General features: G+C 45.2%; 2 protein-coding genes across 4 annotated transcripts in view; one reads left to right on the top strand and one right to left on the bottom strand.

Moving 5' to 3' along the window:
- The first annotated feature begins 5,568 nt into the window (after positions 1–5,568).
- LOC142585453 (FAST kinase domain-containing protein 5, mitochondrial-like) lies at positions 5,569–7,901 on the top strand. The gene has a single exon (XM_075696227.1). The coding sequence runs from the start codon at positions 5,747–5,749 to the stop codon at positions 7,634–7,636; it is 1,890 nt and encodes a 629-aa protein (XP_075552342.1). The 5' UTR covers positions 5,569–5,746; the 3' UTR covers positions 7,637–7,901.
- Positions 7,902–14,902: 7,001 nt separating this feature from the next.
- The window catches only part of LOC142585458 (uncharacterized), a 55,042-nt gene continuing 49,887 nt past the window's right edge, over positions 14,903–20,057 (bottom strand). For all 3 annotated transcript variants that reach the window (XM_075696234.1, XM_075696233.1, XM_075696232.1), the window contains one exon: positions 14,903–17,044. In XM_075696234.1, coding sequence (XP_075552349.1) covers positions 16,946–17,044 — 99 coding nt within the window. In that variant the 3' untranslated portion in view covers positions 14,903–16,945. The remainder of the gene's footprint in view (positions 17,045–20,057) is intronic.

Below are 20,057 nucleotides of genomic sequence, written 5' to 3' on the forward strand. Positions count from 1 at the left end.
ACGTATATATATATATATATATATATATATATATATATATATATAGCCATCATGCTGCAAACGACCCCCCAAGTTTGTTCAGTGGCTATGGTGTTGCGCACGAGGAAGCGGGTTCGACTCCCGGCCGCGGTGCGCGGGGCGGAATGCAAAAAAACGCCCGCGTACCATGCTTTGGGGTACACGTCAGAGAACACCACGTGGTCAAAATTAATCCAGAGTCGGCGTATATATATATATATATATATCCACTGTGCAGTTTCGGAATGCTAAACCCATACAATTTAATAACGCTGCAAGAGGCTCGCAGCGCCTACTCACTGGCGTTCCGCGGAGATTCCTGTTGCGCGCATGCTTTTCTTCCGCTTTCTCGACGCCGCGGATGTCGCTGTTCCATTGGCGGCGTGGGCCGCTGCTTCCTCGGACTGCAGCGCGTCGCTCGCTGCTGCAACCGTTCCGGTCGCCTGCCCAGCAGAGTCGCCTACTCCGGCATCCGTTGCCCCGACGCCCGACGGTGAGGAGGCCGATGTCTGACGCCTGACGGTGGCATCCTTGCCACCGTGAACCGCGATCGCGCTGGAGTCGCCTCCCGAGTCCACAAGCTGCGCCTCCGCGTCATCGTCGTGGACCGGAGTTGCTTCTGGGAGGCAAAAGTACTGGCCCATTCTCCTTCGTGCTCTTCTTGATGATGATCATAATCTTAAATGCAGGGGCGCCTGCCCACTCAAGGGGAATTCCGGGCCGCGCGCACAAAGGGATGTATGCAATGCACTGACATGTCCACTACCTCTAGTGGAGATCAGTGATGTAATGCCACAGAAAACGAAATTTATGACTCTCGCGGACTAAATTGATGCTGCTGCTGATGATGTTGATGATGATGCTACCTCAAAGCATTATGCGCGGACCCACAATGGGGAAAGGAAGAGCGGCACAGGAGAGTCCAATGGGGGGGAGGTCAGCCTATCGCAGTGAAATTTGCAAAGTCAATTTCTTTAGGGAGTTTCTCCTCCATAAAGACAGTCCAGTAAGTGGCCATTCACCTCTTTCTTCTGTTGTGTCTCATATATATGGTCGTTCGAACTATAGCCATGTCCACAGCAGTTTTATGCGAGCCACTAGCGGGGAAAATATATTTAGCATTATTTGCAGAGAACCAAAAGACCGGGCACTCTTATTCACAGAAAAAGGAAGAAAAAAAAGCTGTTGCCTGATTCTGACGACATTAGAGAATGCGGCCAGGAAATAACCCTTACGAACGAAAAGATTTGAGAATCCAGCCCCAGGTCAGGCATGACGCACGGAGATCTTTGGTTTCAGGTCTGTGTGGAGAAAAAAAGTCATCCTGCTCAGGGTGGTCTTAAACAACGTTGAACTATCGACCACATCAAAACATTGTTGAGAGAACTTGAAAACGATTTCGGCGACTGATAACGCCTGTGGCTCTGAAGATTGTGCGCGCCCGACACGTATGAACTACCATGCTATTCGGCCGCAACATTGTGGCGGTTATTGCACTTGCACGCGTAACGTTTTCCTCGTTCATACAGGTATGGTAAGAACGGCTCGCACAGCCCCCGCCTAGACGAAGCCCATAAGGTATGGAGTGGAGGTTGTTTACGGGCGACAGCCAGCAGCCTTCGTCTAACTGTGCTCACAGATGTCCTGCCCAGCGCCACGCGAAAATAAAGCACGGCGCGCATGCCCTTCGAACACACCAAGCTGTATGTATCTACGCAGTTCTATGACGACATCAACTACACCTTACATGCATTTCGTTCTTTTTTTTTTATTCTCCAAGGAGCGAGCAGGGCAAATTGCGCTATATTCAATTCGCTTACACGTCAATAAAAGGTCATTCACAATCGCTAAACTATAACGCAAAAAAAGGGGGGCATGGGACGGTGCCTATATGTGTTTCAGCGTAACCCGACTCACAAGCGGCATCCTTAAGAAAACAATATTAAACGTAAAGCGATGTCAAAGACAGCGCCTCCCCCTAATTGATGTCTAGCGTGAGGATGTCCATTTCGGTTTCTTCCTCCGGTATCATAAGCTGAGCACGGCCGTTCTCGCTCTTGTTCCACTCCGGAAAGGTCAGCAGCGTGGTGCCCTCCTCGCGACCCTCCTGCTGACCACCCCTGACCGTGAACTGGCCGATCGCAACAGTGAACGCCACCACCAACGTCAAGAAGAGGAGCGTTGCGGTTAACCCGACCGGCGTCTTGTAACGAAAGACCAGCTCGGTGTCCTGTGTTCCAGGCGCGGGAGCCTGCTGCGGCGACACCGGCTGGCTCTCCGGAGAAACCACAGCACTGGCGGGGCCTTTCGGAAGCTCGGCGATCTTCTGCACGACATCCGGAGGCAGGTACGTAGGTCCGAACTCGCTTGCGTGAGTGTCGGTTGCTGCCTCTGTTCCTCCGGCTGCCAGCTCGGTCCCGTGGTCCGGTAGGTGCTCTTCACTGTGAGATTCGTGCTTGTCTTCTCCGCCGCCGTCTTCCAAAGCTTCGCCTCCACCGTCGCCGTGGTCCAGTTCTTCTACACCGGCACCGTCCCGGTCTGCAGCTGAACTCGCGAGTGACGTTGACGCTGGAGCATCGGGTGACGGCGTAAACGACTCGGCCAACAACGTTTGCGTCGCTTCATCGTCGGGAGCGACGGGGACCAAGTGTACGGCAAATCTCTCGTCGTCGGCGGCGTCCTCCTCCTCATTCGATGGCGACGAAAAACTGGCGGTGGGCGGAGAGGACAGCAGCTCCTGTCTTTCCTTCTCCAAGTTACTTAATTCAACGGGGTCGGATGGCACGCCGGCCTGCCGCAAGATCTCGAATTCGCGGTACTTCTCGGCCAGCTCATCCTCGGCCTTTTCACGCACTTCAGCATCCAGGAGCTCCGAGGGCGACATGTGGTCCACGACGAGGTCATCCAGGAAATCGCGAGATTTCGCGGTCCTCTCGTTGGCCGTTTCCCCAGCAGCCGACTCTTCGGTGCCTTGTTTGCGAGGGTCGGTTGGACTACTGGATCGCACCGCGTTCTTTTTCTCTCCTGGATCGTTGGCGGGGCGACCAGCCTCTTTGTCAGATGGCGCGGGCGGCGGAGCCGTGCCGCACCAGGCGTTCAAAGCGTCGGTCAAGGACCTGACAAGTCCGGCGAAGCTGTGGGCGAGAGCGTCGCAGCCATCCTGTTGCACTGTCACAGCGAAGTCGTCCGGACCGGTATCGGGCTTCGACGCCACGTCGCGCAGCGACTGTTGTTCCGGTGACTGCACCGATGCCGGAGTCGCTCCTTCCGAGCCGGAAGCAAGTGATTGGTTGGCATGATGGCTGTCGTCAACATGTGACTCATACCTCGGAGAAGCACCTGCGGATCCGCCTTCTTCCTCGCTGTAGGTGCCGCCGGTCAACTCGAAATCATCAGACATCGGTAAAGGACGGCTTTCGAACGCTTCCGTTCCCTTCACCGCTTTGTCGACGTTTATCTTGGCAGCAGTAGATATGTCTTTCAGCTGATGAGTGCACTAAGTAGGCCAGCGGACCAAATAATTCGCTAACGAAGGCGACCCAGCCGATAACCAAGCGAATGTGAAGCACGCTGTACTTTTTTCTTCTTCATCTTCGCTGAGCTGAGGCCTGTGCGCGTGAACTACAGCAATGACAGATGCCTGATCCCCGGTGCGCGCTACCCCAGATGTATGCGGGGAAAAATGAGCAATAAAAAAGTATGCATATGCAATACAAATTTCGGAATAAAAGTTAAAAAAAATTATTCTGGGGTTGTACGTGCCATAACCATGATATGATTATGAGGCACAGGAACCATTTGAAGTGAAGGTTTCGGGAAGCGGCCGGTTAATTGAATACTACGCAATCGTTCATCTAGCAAAACGTTTTTCAGTATATCGATTACACTCGGGGAATCAACAAAACGTACGCGGCCCGTGTGATCCGGGAACGTGGCCACCTTTCTTGACAACAAGCCAAGTCGACCGAGCACGGCTCGGCTTCTTACATACGCTTTGCATATATACATGGGTATATATATACATGGACTATCAAAGGTAAACATTTGACAGATATCTGCCTGGTTGGAAACAACTGAATTAGAGAACGAAGAAACGTCAACCATAATGTATGTATGTATGTATGTATGTATGTATGTATGTATGTATGTATGTATGTATGTATGTATGTATGTATGTATGTATGTATGTATGTATGTATGTATGTATGTATGTATGTATGTATGTATGTATGTATGTATGTATGCGGGTGCGTGCGTGCGGCTATTTACTGGTGATCATACCGGGCTTAGGCGGCCAGGACCCCATTATAAGTTTGGTGGGTGACTCGGGCCCTCGATAACCACCCCTTACTTTAAGCCCTGTGTGTACATAAGCAGATCTGTGTAACGTCACGTGCCCTCGCGTGCAAAAATTAGCCTAACCCTCCTCCCCAAACCTTTACGGTTTTAATCTCTATTTTGACCGCCACTCTCCTCAACTGATCCGGGCTTGCCGGGTCCTACGTGTTTTTTTTTTCCCTCCATGAGTTTCATAAAGTTTCCCTACTTGCTCCATGTGTGGTTAGGATCGGACGCATGGAGGAACGAAAACGTTGGAGGAAGTGTGACGGAACTCACGTGCTGTTTATCGCAAAGGGGCACTGGGACTGGTACTCCAAACATCAACGTTGCCATAGCAACCGCGCTGTAGCAAGCATATGTGACGCCTCCTCAGGCATAATGTTTGTTCGCCGCCAGGCTAGGTGGCCTGCTAAGCTCGGCAGGCAACTTTGGTCACCGCACCGCAAAAAACACCGACGAGCACGGCTGCTCGGCGGTCAGTATGGGCATGGTATGGGTCAGTCATCGTTCAGCACCACCACGCTGCGGAGCGTCCGTCCATCGGAGGGTGCCTCGAGCCCTCCCTTGTTCACGAACCCGGGTGGATCGTGACACGCGCTCATGAAGTTCTTGCTGCTGCTCTCGGCCTCAAAAAAGTGAGATGAGATTTTTCGGCCCGTGTCTTTCTCGCAGCACGTTCTGTTCGCGAGACAAGCCGACTTCGGAGTGTGGTGTGTAAGCTTGAACGTTGTGTTTTGGCTGTGTGAGTGTCAGCCAGCAGCAGACACACTCAAGTCATCACAGTGCGGGCCTTCGTCGTCTTCGTGCCACGGAAAAACACAGGAGCGTGTCGGCTTCACTAAAACTGTTACAGAAGTTTCGTAGGCTTTGTTTTGACACGCGTCAGCAGCACTCACTTCTGGCGGCTCGTAGCAGCGCAAATTCAAAGCTCGCGCCCCGGGCTCGCTCCTGTAAGCTCCGCCGAGCTGATTGGAGGTGTAAAGGGAGATGGCACACCAACATGGCTGCACACCATGTGGCTGCACTTCCGGCTTCAAAAAACGTGACGTCAGTGCCTCTTCTATTTTGAAAGCTTTATTTGAACCCCTTGCTATTTTGTTTCTTTTCTCCATTATCAAAAGCAATCACTAAAGTGTACTAGATAATATACACCCTAGCGATGACTAAGTTGCTGGAATGGGCCTTTCGCTGGATTGTATTTTTGTGTAAGCCTCAATCCATATCCGAATCCGCATGGGCGCAATCACGCAGCTCAGACCATCCGCCAGATTGGCGGATTGGCTCCAAACGTCGGCTGGGATCGCAGCCTTTAAAACTTATGCGATGACCAAATGTGTGCGAACGTGATAGAACTTTCAAGCACCGTGGTCATGTTCTGAGATGCCTGATGCATGTCACAAAGTTTAACACTCCGCAGCTCGCGACCGCGATGCACCGGATGTGCCAGTTTTGGATCTTTCGGCGAGCGCTCCACGGGAAAATTCATCGCGAGCTCGAGAACGAGTATTTTCACGAAGTTCTGGAGAGGCAGCCCGACCTGAAGCACAGTGTGATGACGCCGCCAAACAGCGACAGCGTGCACAAATTACTTAGAGCTTCTCTCCCTACGGTAGACGACTCCGTACGTCGTTTCGTCGAGCTTTCCGTGCACACGGACGAGCGTAGCTCGTGTATCGAAAATAAAGAGCACAAACCGATTATAGAGACTGTCGTTGCCAGCTTGCCTGCCGTATCCAACGATGGCTTAAAGTGTGCTCTTGCAGGTCTTTGCTTGTGGCCACAGACGGAGTCGACCACAACTCCACATTTTAAGCAGCTGTGGAACGCGCTTGACAATGAGTGTAGCGCACGGTGTTCTCTATGGGACAAACATCGCCAGCTTCTGCTGGCTGACTGTTTCTATCATCTGCGGCTCAGCAGGATCTCAAAGTACAACAGAACCATGCTTAATATTGTTGGGCGCTCGATCACCAAACTAACGCCCCGAGAATTGATTCAGTACTTATACTTCACGAACCTGCAGCGGCGGATGGTTCGAAAAATCAAGCCCGCCATTGAGGGAAGGCTTCTGTCATCTTTTGACGTGCTCAGTGTTGCTGAAATTGGATTGGTGTGTCAAAGCTTCTTCAAGTCTCAGGAAGTAATCGAAGACAAACGGCTTATGGCACGGATCGTGAAATCGTTTGAAGAAAATGTAGTGGAAGCGGACAGTATCTTGATTGGAGCAGTAGCAAAGTCACTTCGTTACAGCCGGGCTGCTCATGACACATCTGTTTGGGATAAGGCTCTGATAGCCTGCGAGCCTGCTGTAGCCAAGTGGGCGCCAGCCACAGTGGCGCATGTAATGGCACTGGCAACTGCACTCAAGAACTACCACCCTGTTCTCCTGGACACTGCCTTGCAGCACTTAATGGCAGAGATAACAACTGTTCGGTTGAAGGAAATCACAAGGACACTGAAAGCTGTAGCGCTGTTCAACCATAACCCTGCAGGGTTTGATTACAAATCTGTATTACATGAGCTGTCGAGCCTACATAGGAAGGCAGAAATTGAACTTCACCATCACACATTTGTGTCAGCACTGTGGTATCTGGCAGTTCTTGGCATATACTCTGCGGACTTGCTGCTTGTGGCAATGAATGACGATCGTATGCATGGGAGTTGCAAACACAAGGACGTTAGCTTCCATGCGGAGGCACTTCAGAGCTCTGTGCAGATTGAACTCCCCCAGTACACCGGACCATTTCTGAGCCTGCACGTACTCAAGAGCTTACAGACGGAGCGCCATATCGTGGGGCGTGACATTGATGAAGGAACAAAAGGATTGGTCTACACAGAGCAAGTTACTCTGGAAGTTGTAAATCGCCTGCAGACCCAGTTCGGTGACGTGTGCACTATCAAGCGTACTCTTCCGCACCATCACTACCCTGACATTTTGCTTTGTGTTGAACAGGAAGGAAAGTTGAAACCGTCAAAATGCGAGTTGCAGCTTGCCAGTGGTGTATGGAGACCATGCAAAAGTGGCACAAAAGTTGCTTGTGCTGTGGTGGTGCACGGGCCAGGGTCGTACTGCACTAATACTAACAAGCTTTTGGGCATCGAGATCATGAAGTTGCGTCAGTTGCGGCATGTGGGATATAAGGTAATAGAAGTGCCCCATTTTCTCCTGTCGCAAATGTCAAGGATTGCATTTGACTCCTGGATTGAGCAGCAATTACAGGTTCAACGCGCAACTGTAGAAATTTCAAAATCTAGCACAATAAAAGGAGTTTTGTAGACCATGCAAGTAAAGTGTTTAGTAAATATAATGGCTTATTGATCCTGTATTTTTCGAGCAAGTAAAATGTCGTACCGTTACAACTCCAGTGTGGTGGTTATGAGGCTGTATATGAGGCTAGTTATTGCTGTGTCACGCATAAAGCCAGTTTCACAAAAGCATGTGTAATGCTCCTTTGTTAACCACCGTCGGTATTTCATCCATGCTTAAACTACGAAGAAAAAGATAGATTGAACTGTTAAATTGCACTTCTAAAATAAAAATACCATGCCGCCTCTGAATCTCTTAGTGTAAGGACAAGCATGTTGGGCTAAAATGAGGTGCAAGAACAAAAGATTTGTGGGAAAGCTGCATTCAAGTCCCTAATAAATTTAATGATTACTTTGCCTCTCTAGTTGAAAGCACTTATGATCAAGATGCCTTGATGTATTTGCCCAGTCCCCTTACACATTCTTTGTATATTGATGAGACTGATGACACTGAGGTTTTAAATGTGTTCAAAAATTTTAGGCGATCTAAAAGTGAGGATGTGCATGGATTAAAAATACAACCAATTCTTTTTGTTATTGACCTGCTCACCCCTTGCCTCACTCACATTTACAACATCTCCCTAACCTCTGGCATTTTTCCTCAACAGATGAAAATCGCAAGGGTAGCTGTGGTTTACAAAGGCGGAGAAAGGGAAAACTTAAGCAACTATAGACCAATCTCAATTCTACCACTGTTTTCAAAAGGTTTAGAAAAAATTATTCTCCTTAGGATGACTGCATTTTTTAACAAGTATTCTGTTTTAACACCATGTCAATATGGCTTCAGGTCAGGCTGCTCGACTGAAACGGCTCTTCTTAAACAAAAGGAACTAATTTTGAAAAATATAGAGGCGAGGAAACTAACATTGGGAGTATTCCTAGATTTCTCAAAGGCCTTTGACAGAATTAACCATGGAACACTATTAGAAAAATTGAATTGTTATGGTACACGCGGAATAGTTTTAGATTTAATTAGAAGTTACATAACCAATAGAAAGCAATGCGTATCAATAAATAGAAAATTATCTTCGTTTAAACTTATTAAGCAAGGCGTGCCTCAAGGTAGCATATTGGGACCACTTCTATTTATCATTTACATAAATGACATTGTTAATATTGATGTTTCGATTACCTATATTATTTACGCAGATGATACTAGTTTATTCTTCTCAGGAACTAAGGAGGATCAACTCATCAATTTTGCAAATGAAATACTTCACAAGATATATAACTGGTCTGTAAAAAATTCTCTCCAGTTAAACTGCTCCAAGACAAAAGCGGTCCTCTTTAGAGCGAAGTCCACGCCTTATGATCTAACCCAATGCCTCACACTCAATGACACAAAAATAGAACTTTCTGCTACAGCAAAAACATTGGGTGTTATCTTCCATGAATTGATGCTATGGGACCACCACACCGATTACTTACGAAATAAACTTAGTAAAGCGTTAGGTATGTTGCGCAGATGCCATAGGCTACTACCAATACCACAGAAACTTATGGTTTATAACGCACTATTTGCTTCTCACCTGCGCTATTGTAACCTGGTCTGGTCAAATAGTACTAAGAAATCATTAGGTAATTTAGTTTCAGTTCAAAAGAATGCCTTACGTGCTATTTCAGACTTACCTTACAATGGACATACGCGTGACATATTCCGGAAGTTCAAGATTTTACGTGTAGACCGCCTTTATGAGTATCAACTTATGTGTTCTTTTAAACGTGACATGGTTAAGGGTACTAATCATATCATAAACATCGCGAACTTGCAGCGGAATCCTTCTTTTCGCCTAAATCGATATACGGAACACTGGGAAGTCCCGTGCCCTCGGACTAACTATGGCCTTCAAGCACTCTCCTACTGTCTTCCCTCTACACTTAACAAATATAGTCTAAATGATGTAAACATACGCCATATATCCAAGAGCACATTACTGCAAAAATTTCTGTGAATAATTAACTTTTTGGTTTGTCGGTTGAAAAGTATTTCTTTGCTATTTCTAAGTTGTCATTTCTGGTTTTCATGCATACATGTATGCGTATGTGCATATGTGTATGTATATATATATAATGTATAAATGTGTGTATATATATGTGTCTGTGAATATGGATATATTGACCTTGCCACAAGAATGTACTACGAATATCTTGTCATGTTGCTGCCTGTTGTTCATGGGGAGGTGGGACTAGTCAAGCTGCCGTTATGCAGCTTTTATCCTGCCATCCCTACCGCATTGTATATATCAGTGTACTTATGTGGTAAATAAACTTCTTCTTCTTCTTCTACACCAACTTGCCATGATGTTGCAGATTTTAACTGCGTCTGCTTGGGCCTAGATAATTCTTTTATTGGTAAAAATGGACTATGCTTTATTCTAATGGAGCCAAAGATAGAACTTGGCTGAAGAAAGAAGAACCCCTACTGCGCCATAATGGCTGAAATACGAGAAAATACTTTTAAAACCCTTGACACTGCAGTGAAGCACAAGCACTGGCGGTTTCGGTACAAACTTTCTAAAAATTTAATTTCGACCTTTATTTTCTCTCCTAATATTAGCCTATTACACGATATAAACAATAATGAAATGTGCAAAGCATAATTTAATAACCTAAACATATTTCGTGTTCCTATAGTATCCCTTCAACATTTTTCATTACGGTGGCCGCAAACTTGCTCAATGCCTTGTCATATTGGAACATTAAGGCAAGTCATTCACCCTCCAGTAGAAAATTCTGGGCTTTAAATATAGTATAAGCTGATAACACTTCTTCTAAATGACTGAGCTAAACGTATATTTGTGGAATATTTTAATAGTGTGTGAATTGGTTTAAAGGGACTGTCTACCATCCGGAGCATGTCCCGAAATTGTTGCACGAATATATTGTATTGCAAAATGGTAGAAACAAGCAAAGTTTTGTCCTTTAAATAAAGAATCAAGTTTAATTTGATGCAGAAAGTTGAGATAGGATTAGGCGAGCCGATACAGTGCTATGAAATGTAACAAAATAATTAGTTGTCCCATGTTGCTGCCATCCTTCGCCACTACCGAGTCTTCATCTTCCATCAAAAGCAGATGTGTCAAAGTATTGGTAACGATCATTACTGGTATTCTGTCCTTGATGTTCAGACTGTCTATTCAATTTTGGAAGGAACAAGTCACGCTCGGACATTTAACAGCAGCATGTGTAACAAGATAAGCCTCAAGAAAAGTAATGCCAAACAATTGGCAAATATGTACAGAGCATTTTGTAGGCCACCTGAAAGCATAAGCTATATAGCTTTATCATTTCTGCACCTATTCAGCCATGTTATATTTTCAGACAATGCAGGCGCAGCACTACATTGAAGTGTTTTCTTTTTTCCATACAGTCCACAATTTTGGTAAAATGGCATTTACAAGTCTGTCTCCCTATGCTCTTCAAAGGCTACACAGCAAGCAGTTTTATCTGTTATGCAAGTTGCAACACGCTTTTTTGGTACCTAGAGAAGCTTGTGAAACAACCTTTCTACTAGGCTTAGGAGCGTGAAAATGTGCAGCTTTAACATTTTATTGGGGAGTTGCGAATTTGCCAGTCACAAATTTTAATTATCATCAGCTGTACGTGCAGATTCTGAATGGAACACAAGCAAATCTTAGCTTGGACAAGTGCATAACATACTTGTATGGATATAAAAGCAAACCAACATGCATGCTTAATCTTTTTGGAAAGATACAGAAAGCTCAGATGTTCTGGCTCCAAGAATGCAACCAGTTGAACTGTATTCACTTTTCCGGTTTCGATCCAACTATATCAAGCAGAAATGTTAACAGTCTAGCAGTTGGTCCATTTAACATAAGTGGTCCTCCGTTAGCATTACAACGTCCTGTGAACACAATCCCAGCTGCTAAAAATAGAACTGCCAGATGGTGGCCCACGTTGCTCAGGTTACGTTGGAACAAGACAGCGGGAACACAACTTGTTTTCCCTGTTCCAACATTCCCCAGTTGCTGCTGGTAGCACCAGCCCCAAGCTCACTTTCTAGCGGATTTATGGCATGCAGCCGTTTCCTACTAATCCCTACTCTGAGGGTACAGCACACAAGTGTCATTCACAATATCAGCACACACTGCAAAAGAGCATCTCTGTGGAACACGGATTGCAACATGTAATCACTTCAGGCCAGCCATGCAAGTCTAGAGATGCAATTTCCCGGCTTTATAACAAAAGTGGGTCAACTTATCATCAAGAAGCTGGTTACTAAATCATCTTCACTTATTGTCCAGGGGCCTTCAAGTTTAAAGTTTTATGTTTGTAAGGAGCTTTCAGGGCCACTATGCTTATGGGCAGTCCGTGTTTAGTTGCAAAGTATGGCTTCCACAGAATTCTTGTAGCTCTGAGGCTTCAGGGATTGAGTGGGACATTCCCTGAGCTTTGGAGTTCCAAGCCTGCTATAGTCATACCATAAGAAGCGAACAAACACTGACACCAAGGACAACATAGGGGAAATTACTTGTTCTTAGTAAATGAAGGAAAGAAACGATAAATTAATGGAAATCAAACTGGATGAAGAAACAACTTGCTGCAGGTGGGGAACGATCCCACAACCTTTGCATGGTTGTGGAATCGTTCCCCACCTGCGGCACTTCCCCATTTTTTGATGTTGGCATGGCCAAGGCTACTCGTGCAAGGCAAAACTAATCGCAAACTGAACACACGTTTCGAACCACTACCTCCAATTACGTCCCACATTACCGCTAACAAGAAAAGATAATGTAGCAGTTGAAATGGCAAACTGCTACAAAACATAACTGATATGCAACACACACATATCTGAGCATTGGCACATAGCTCTTTTAGAACTCGTTACGGGCACCAGATGTTTAGAAACACCACATCTAGGTTACTGAACTGGTAGCTTCAATCCAGTAATGACATGTAGACCATGAAACCTCCAGAGCTCATTGCTTATTAAATCCCTAATTCAGTATCGTATCTGGCATTACCCATATGTCTGTGGGTTATTCTTGAACCCTTTCAGGTGCTGTGTACGTTAATGTGTACACCAAGATAGAGCATCAACAACAAAAGCATTGATGAAAGTAATGATATTTAAAATGTGTCGCATGCATCTTGAAACACTTCTGATTGGCACTGTTCTGCAAGGTTGAATAACATGAGCAAAACATTATAGTAAAACGAGTAGGAAGGTAGACGGTTGTTCTTGCCAGGTGTCAGTGGGGCCTTGCATGTAGCGGTTTAACTTCATTGTTTTGCACCAGGCATAATTTTCATGTGGCTGGATCAGTGCTTTTCAAGCCTGCTGGACATGAAATAGTTGATGTTCACTTGCTTGATGTTCCAGTGGTGTTTTCACATGGAGTTCACATTGTGTAAACTTGACAAAACTCACTAAAGAATGTAAAACTCATTCATTTTACAGCTGCATGCTTTTTAAGATCCTGTACATGCAAGGAATGCAGTGCAACCAAGTTTTCAATTAACAGAATTGGCTCCTGAAAAGGTAAACAGCTCTGCCTTCTGTATTAGATTACACAAGCTTGCTCTTGTCAGTGTACCATGTTGCCTTTGCAACAGTGGGCCGAGGGCTGTGTAAGCTGTGTTACAGCAGCCTTTTCCTTAGCCTACTTCATTAGTTTTGGACACCTTTGGTGGCAGGCTTATCCCTGCACTTACCGAACTTGGTTAGCACTTCCATCTTCATTACACATGTGATGCGTGATGGCACTTGTACGTTGCCATCCATTTCCCATGATGCATTCTCTGTGCAGGTTCAGTTCGCAGTTTTTCTTGCACTTCTGGGCTCGCATTATGCAGGAGTACAGAAGTGTCACTGCCCTTCTGTGAACTGGTTCAGAAATAGAACCGTGAAAACTTCTACTGTCTGCATCGCCGATGCTATTAAACCGGCCACAAAATTGCTTACACATCAATTGTATGGTGCTTATTGTTTTAAAGGAACTCGGAGTCTATCAAGTATACCATAATGGGCAACTTCAGATTTATTTTGATGACCGGAGTTTCCCTATGTGCACTTAAGGCTTGGTGCAAGAGCGATTTTTTTTCAATCTGCCCCAATCGGAATAAAGCTATGTTGGCGATGATTTTTAAGTTGCAACCTTGTGCCCTTTAGAAGCACCACCCTATAGTCACGAGGTGGGTCGAATTCTTTTGCCAATAGCGATGAATCGACAGCATTAGCAAGGTATTAGAATATGAAGTAAGCCTTGCAGTTTCATGGGCAGTACAAATTGCAGTAAGCTTCTCTTACACACTAAACATGCCTGGTGTCACGTGGCCAAGGAAAGACGCAAACTAAGTTCACTAGTCGCCACGATTCTGATGTGACAAGTGCCGGCAGTAGGGAGTACATCTTCTGCTTGACTCAAAGAGAGCGTTCCATGCTGCCACTCCTTTCACCATTTCATTGTGCCACGTTTCCGAAACTCGGCAGATCACGAGACTACCAACACTGGGTGAACGGGAAGGCGCTGCGCCCCTAAGGCACCTGCCTTCTCGGCTCACCCTTATTGTTGCCCTCATACTTTAAGCAGATCATGCGACTTCTGACACATACTACAAGGCCGCACATGTGCTGTGAACCCCCAAACAGTATGGATGCACCAACGGCATGACTGGAGCATCTGTACAATTGATATCACAGTGAAGTTGCAGCTATTAACAGCCTGTAATGGCAAAGCTTCTGAAATGAGAGACACTATAGAATTTGCACTCACGAAGAAGTGGTGGAGCTACCAGCAAAATTTTCGGTGTAACCCTAACTTTACCAAGTGTTGTGCATGCAGAAACTTCATTATCATTATCAGTGCCGCTTCTTGCGCAAGGAAAGATTACTGCGCTCCAAGCAAATCACCCCATGAAAACTTTAAATTCTTAAGTGGGCACTATGGACATTACCCTAGAGCTCACACTTCAGTTTTTCTTTGCAATAAAATGAGTCGAAAGTGTCAACCCTTAAAAATTATTTTCCGACCCATGGTTCACAGTACCAGGTCTCAAGGAAGACTCCACTAACACTTTTTTACCCAATTTTGCAGCACTCCTTTTGTTTACAAATAGCTTATCTGGGAATACTGGATACTGGAAGCTGTTTGTATACCATATTTTTAGGGTTGCCTTGAACTGCTAAAGGCAATTTCCATTTTAGCTACTAATGTATACCAGTTTGCAAAGGAAATGCAATGAACATGCTTCCACGAAAGAGCACACAAGCCAGTCTTGCTGAATAAATTTATTGTTTTTACCATTTTTAGAATGTACAATGTTGCAAACAAACTTTGCAAAATGACTGCTGAAGCAGACTTCCACTCACAGTTGCACGACACAACCAAGTAGCACAATCCATGGCACATGCTGACACACGTAATGCTTGCACAAACCAATTCTTATGCCTTTCCAGTGGCATTTTTTTCTTCAGCAGGCATACAGGATTACTCAGAATTGCTTCAACCAGCACTGTCACAAAAGCTCTTGTCAATATTTGTGGCATCACCAAGGCGTCGCAACAGTGCTCTTTGAGAGAAACACTTGGGTACTCCACTGTGCCTACTGAAAAGTACTAATACCACGACATTTCCAAATCACTCAATTCCACTCCCACCAGCCTGCTTCAAGCAAAACACATTTTAACAAAGAGGTTCCACAAGATATACGATACAAGAATGGAAATGATTTTGACACGTCTTCTACAAGTAAGCCTGTAGGCTGACAGTACACACTTAAAAAAAGAGACTTTGTAAAAAAAACTAAAATCACCAGGCGAACTCTGGGTTCTCTCAATAGAGATCTCAATGCTTCTGAGAGAAAAACACATTACGAAATTATCATTTCATGCAAACTGATTCTTGTCTGTGTGTGTAAACGTGGACTTTCCACTAAAACAACAGCAAGATGAAGTGGGCCTGAGGGCTCCACACGAGCGACTAAAAACCTACAGCTTGCCAGTATTGTGGCAGTATGGCGCTGAATTGCGCTAAAGAAATCACCACACGTTGACTTGCCACCATGAAAACCCAAACGATAGCATCTCAATATGGCAATGGAGTACGTACTATACTCTCCTTAACACACACAAACTTTCTTGGCCCCCTCCCTTCCAGAATAAATGGATAAAAAGCAGTACATAACTTGCACGTTCTTAATTTAGTGGTGGCCCGAAATCAAGTGTCCAGGCCTAACTGCCACCGAAAACCTCAGCGGAAAATGTAATTACAGACCAGAACCACTGAAAACATTCTACCACAAGACCAGTACAGGGCATCTCCCATTCACTACTTAGGCAAGAAATGCAAGACGATCCAAGACTGAAACAACAGCAACCCTACAAGTCACCATCATCCAGTGCAGTTGTCACTCACCACACTAATAAACCAGGCACAACTATTCCCAACTACATAGAAAAATGCAGCAGCAACCATTATTAGTGTATCTTTTTACTGTTCACCATCTACGCAAAATTTAAGAGTGTCCATCTGTCATGGATCATCAGTGTCACTTATAAGTCTCGGCCGCAGATAAGAATGCAACAGTACGTACGCTAGATCTGTGGAGCCACCATGTGAATTTCATTAGGTTGCCCTTCGGTCCGCACTAAACGTGCAGGCATGCACGTTATTGCGAGGCAATAGAATACTTTTTGATAGTTAATTTGTGCCTTTGGTGGCAAACGCATTCACAAAGTGATGTAGCACATGCCAAATGTGTCATGCATGGCCGGTGGCGACCTTGGACGTGTACATGTGACTACTTGCCTAGTCTGCATGCATTTACCATGTCTACAGGAAATAAGCAGATGTACACATGGGGGGGGGGGGGGGAGGGGTAATAAAGAAAAGACCACCTGTTCTCGCACCGGACAAGACTGGAAGCAACTGGCCCACGATTGTAAAAGCTAGTGCCGAGATTCTGCAGCTGAAGACTTTTGCTCCATGAGCTGGGCTGTGAAACATCAAAGTACTCCACTGCCATTTCAATCACCTTGGGACATGACTCGAGAACCAGCACCTAACTAAATGTGGGTTGCACATCATTCATAACAAAATCCCGCACAACTGCTACAAATCTTAAAAATTAAAAAAAAAAACAAAGGAAGAAACAGAGATGAGATGATATTGCCTGCTTTTAAAGGGCTGGGGGGAGGGGAGGGGGGAAGGAAAATAAAATGGCAAAGATGAGCGATGGTGAAGAAATTGAATAATGACCCACTTTTTCCAGTTAAGCTGGGAAAAGAAAGTGGGAGACAAAATGTGGGAGACTTCCGTCATGTGATCAGGGAAGACGGGCTGTCTGTCGCCATTGTGTTCTTTCGATTGCTCTTGGCCTTGGCTGCAATCTGTTTCTGCAGTGTCAGCAGCTTGTTCTGAAATAAGTGTACACAAACTGACACTTGAGCATCGCCAGCAAAAAGGGGTTGAAATGTGTTTGAACTACTCCACTACTGCTAGATGTGCAAGCACTCTGTACGTTAGAGTTTCCTATCAAAATTACTAGAGGGGACGACTCTGGCGCTGCAATTGTGCAGCTACCATGGGAATGATTGTTAGTACATGGGTTTGTTTAATCTTAGAGTTTAGCGCTCTTAGCGCTTGTGGCTTCAGATGTTTTTGGCACCACTCATTGCATTTTATCTTTCTACATTTCCAAAGACATCATTTTTCAACACATGAAGGCAATAAGTGCGCATGCATAGTCACTGTGAATTGTTGCATTTATAACAGGATAATTTGTAAAGAATAACCAATTTATGAAGTCACATGGCCATTCAATGCCAGGAGGACAATGTTTACGCAGATCCATGTACATCATCATTCCACTGCTGGTTGAACCATCATACTTGCAACTTCCATAGACACTAGCCCTCTAGTAATTTTTCGTAGGAAACTAAGTACAGTAAAACCTTGTTATTATGTAGTTGGCAGGGAACGTGGATCAGGTATGCACTAATTAACCCACAATGGCAGACGATTGGCTATAGACTTGCCGGCTATAAAAACATGTTAGTTCTCACTCAAACACACAGGCAAGTTTTACTTGCAAGCATGCAATACAAAATCTGACTGTCACTTGCCGCCACTTTAACTCTGCAGTGCGTGGAAATAACTGCAAACAGAGTTCAGTTCAAAACCACTTTGCCCTAAAAGGCCCTGCTTCCATTAAAGCATGGGAGAGTGCAACTGTTAAACTGAAACTTGTGAAACCAGCTCCCAGTATTACATTACATTATTACAGTTCATTACTAGAATAGAAAGTGAAGGTCAAAATTTCACGTCGGTGCCACAGGAGTACGTTATTGTGACGTCACGAATTCACTTTCTTGTTTTTGCATGATTGCAGCTTGAAATAGGCTCTTTAAGCTCACTAATTTTAGTTTTGGTGCTTTTAGAACAGAATTCAATCCATATTTACCAGTAAAATTTTAACTAGGCCCGAGCACTGATAAAATCTCTGACATCAGGGCTAGCCGGGGCAGGAGCTAGAAGGCAGCGTCATGAACAGTCTCGCATTTAAGTTCAGTTTTCAGCTTATAAAGCCTCTTCTTAAGGTAAGAGCAGGGTGTCTACCAAGTTGACATTTCCAAATTCCCTGAGTTTGCCAGGTTTTCCCTGAGCACCTTTGCAAAATTCCCTGAATGAGCCAGAACTATGTTTTATGTCAAGACAGGCTGACAGCATGTTGCCCGATGCTGTCACTTTCTAGTAAGCATGTTTAAACAAAAAATGACTTAATTCAGTTTGAATAGCAAGGGGTAATATCTATTTTACTTAAAAAAGAAAACAGAAGGAAGGTGTTAGTAAAATGCACAGCTAAAAAATGGTAAAACCCATTCCAAATTAAGTCGAACATTTTCAAATACGAATGAAAAGGAGATGCATACATAAGTAAATATTTTTGAATATGAGCTATTTCTATCAACTGATGGCAAGCTCATCGGTATGAAGCCTGAACTTTGTCACAACTAAGATTTTCTCTCAGCAGCTGGGAAGTCAACCTCAACTGTCCTGACATACTCTCAGCCCGTATACAACATCTCAATGTTGGATTTCACTGCTTTAAAGAGTTTACTTTGGTTTGGATGAGGGACACCTGCATCTCAGTGTCCGCCAACACCTTGTTTTTTGAGCTCAAGCTCCTTCAAAGAGGCGGCGGCACGCTTTCTTTCCCGTTAATTCCTCAGTGTGTCGGTCCTTTCTGTTTTCATCCTGCTTCTGCCACGCTTTCACCCCACGGATGATGTGAAGCATCCTCTTGGGCTGTTGTACAGTCAACGTCCCATTTTCGGACTCCCTATGGGCTGCAATAACGTCCGAAAAATCGGGCAGTCCGAAAAAAGGAATGCATGTCTTTAACTGCCTTTAAGGGAAAAAATTGCCACAGGCACGTCCAAAAAAGCTCTGAAGGCCTGCCAGTACACTTATTAGGCATATCAGTGCTCGTGCTGTGACAGGAGACGGGGGTGCACGCGTGTATAGTTATATAATTAAGGAATATATACTGTGTCCCGTGACAATTGCCCCTTCCACGCTTGTTATGCTTCGCCGCCTAACACTTTTTACTGAGGCGAAGCTAACTTTCGGAGACTGGCATTACGCAACGCGCTGTGCTCTGCGAGCTTCGAAGCCAGTCGCGAGGATTCTAAAGCCGAAGTCGGTGCCATTGCTGACAGCGGCGAATTCTTTCAATGAAAAACACGGCACCGCACGGCAAGAAGCTTAATAGCGAACGTAGAAGCAGCTAGGCCTAACGTTGCCGCGGTGGTGGCTACGACTGTCAGCGGATCTGCGTGCGAGAGTGCCGGTTCGAAGCGGCGAGATAATCAAAATGGCAGCGGTGGCACCAGCTTTGATTAATGCCATTTGAGACCTGCAGTCAGGGCAATATACATTGAATATATGGAGTACGTGGTGGTGCCGCGATGCCGCGCGAATTATCGGGCATGTCCGAAAAATCGGGCGTCTGGAAAATTGGTCGTTAACTTCTCTGGCAATACATCGTGCTGATGACACGGCGCCAATGACGATTAGTTGCGATTCCTCTGTTACTGAAGCTAGCATTAACACAACTTTCGTTCCCTTTCAATAAAGTTACAGCTAATTTTCTCTGATAGAAGCACAAAGTCCCTGAGTTTTCCCTGAGAATTCCCGGTTTTCCAGGTGTTCCCCTTTGGTAGACACCCTGAAGAGTGGCTTTCTTGGTATTGTATAAGAAGGAAGCATTATGAAGTCTTGCATTTTAGTGTAGTTTTCAGCTTACAAAGCCTCTTCTTAAGGCAAGATTGGCTTTCTAGGTATTGTAGAACAAAAGCTTATTAATAAACTGAAATTATTTTTCTCTTTGGTGTCCCTTATGGCCCCTTGAAGTACCTTTCACCCTTG

The sequence above is a fragment of the Dermacentor variabilis genome, chromosome 6 (assembly GCF_050947875.1).
Source record: "Dermacentor variabilis isolate Ectoservices chromosome 6, ASM5094787v1, whole genome shotgun sequence".
NCBI lineage: Eukaryota > Metazoa > Arthropoda > Arachnida > Ixodida > Ixodidae > Dermacentor > Dermacentor variabilis.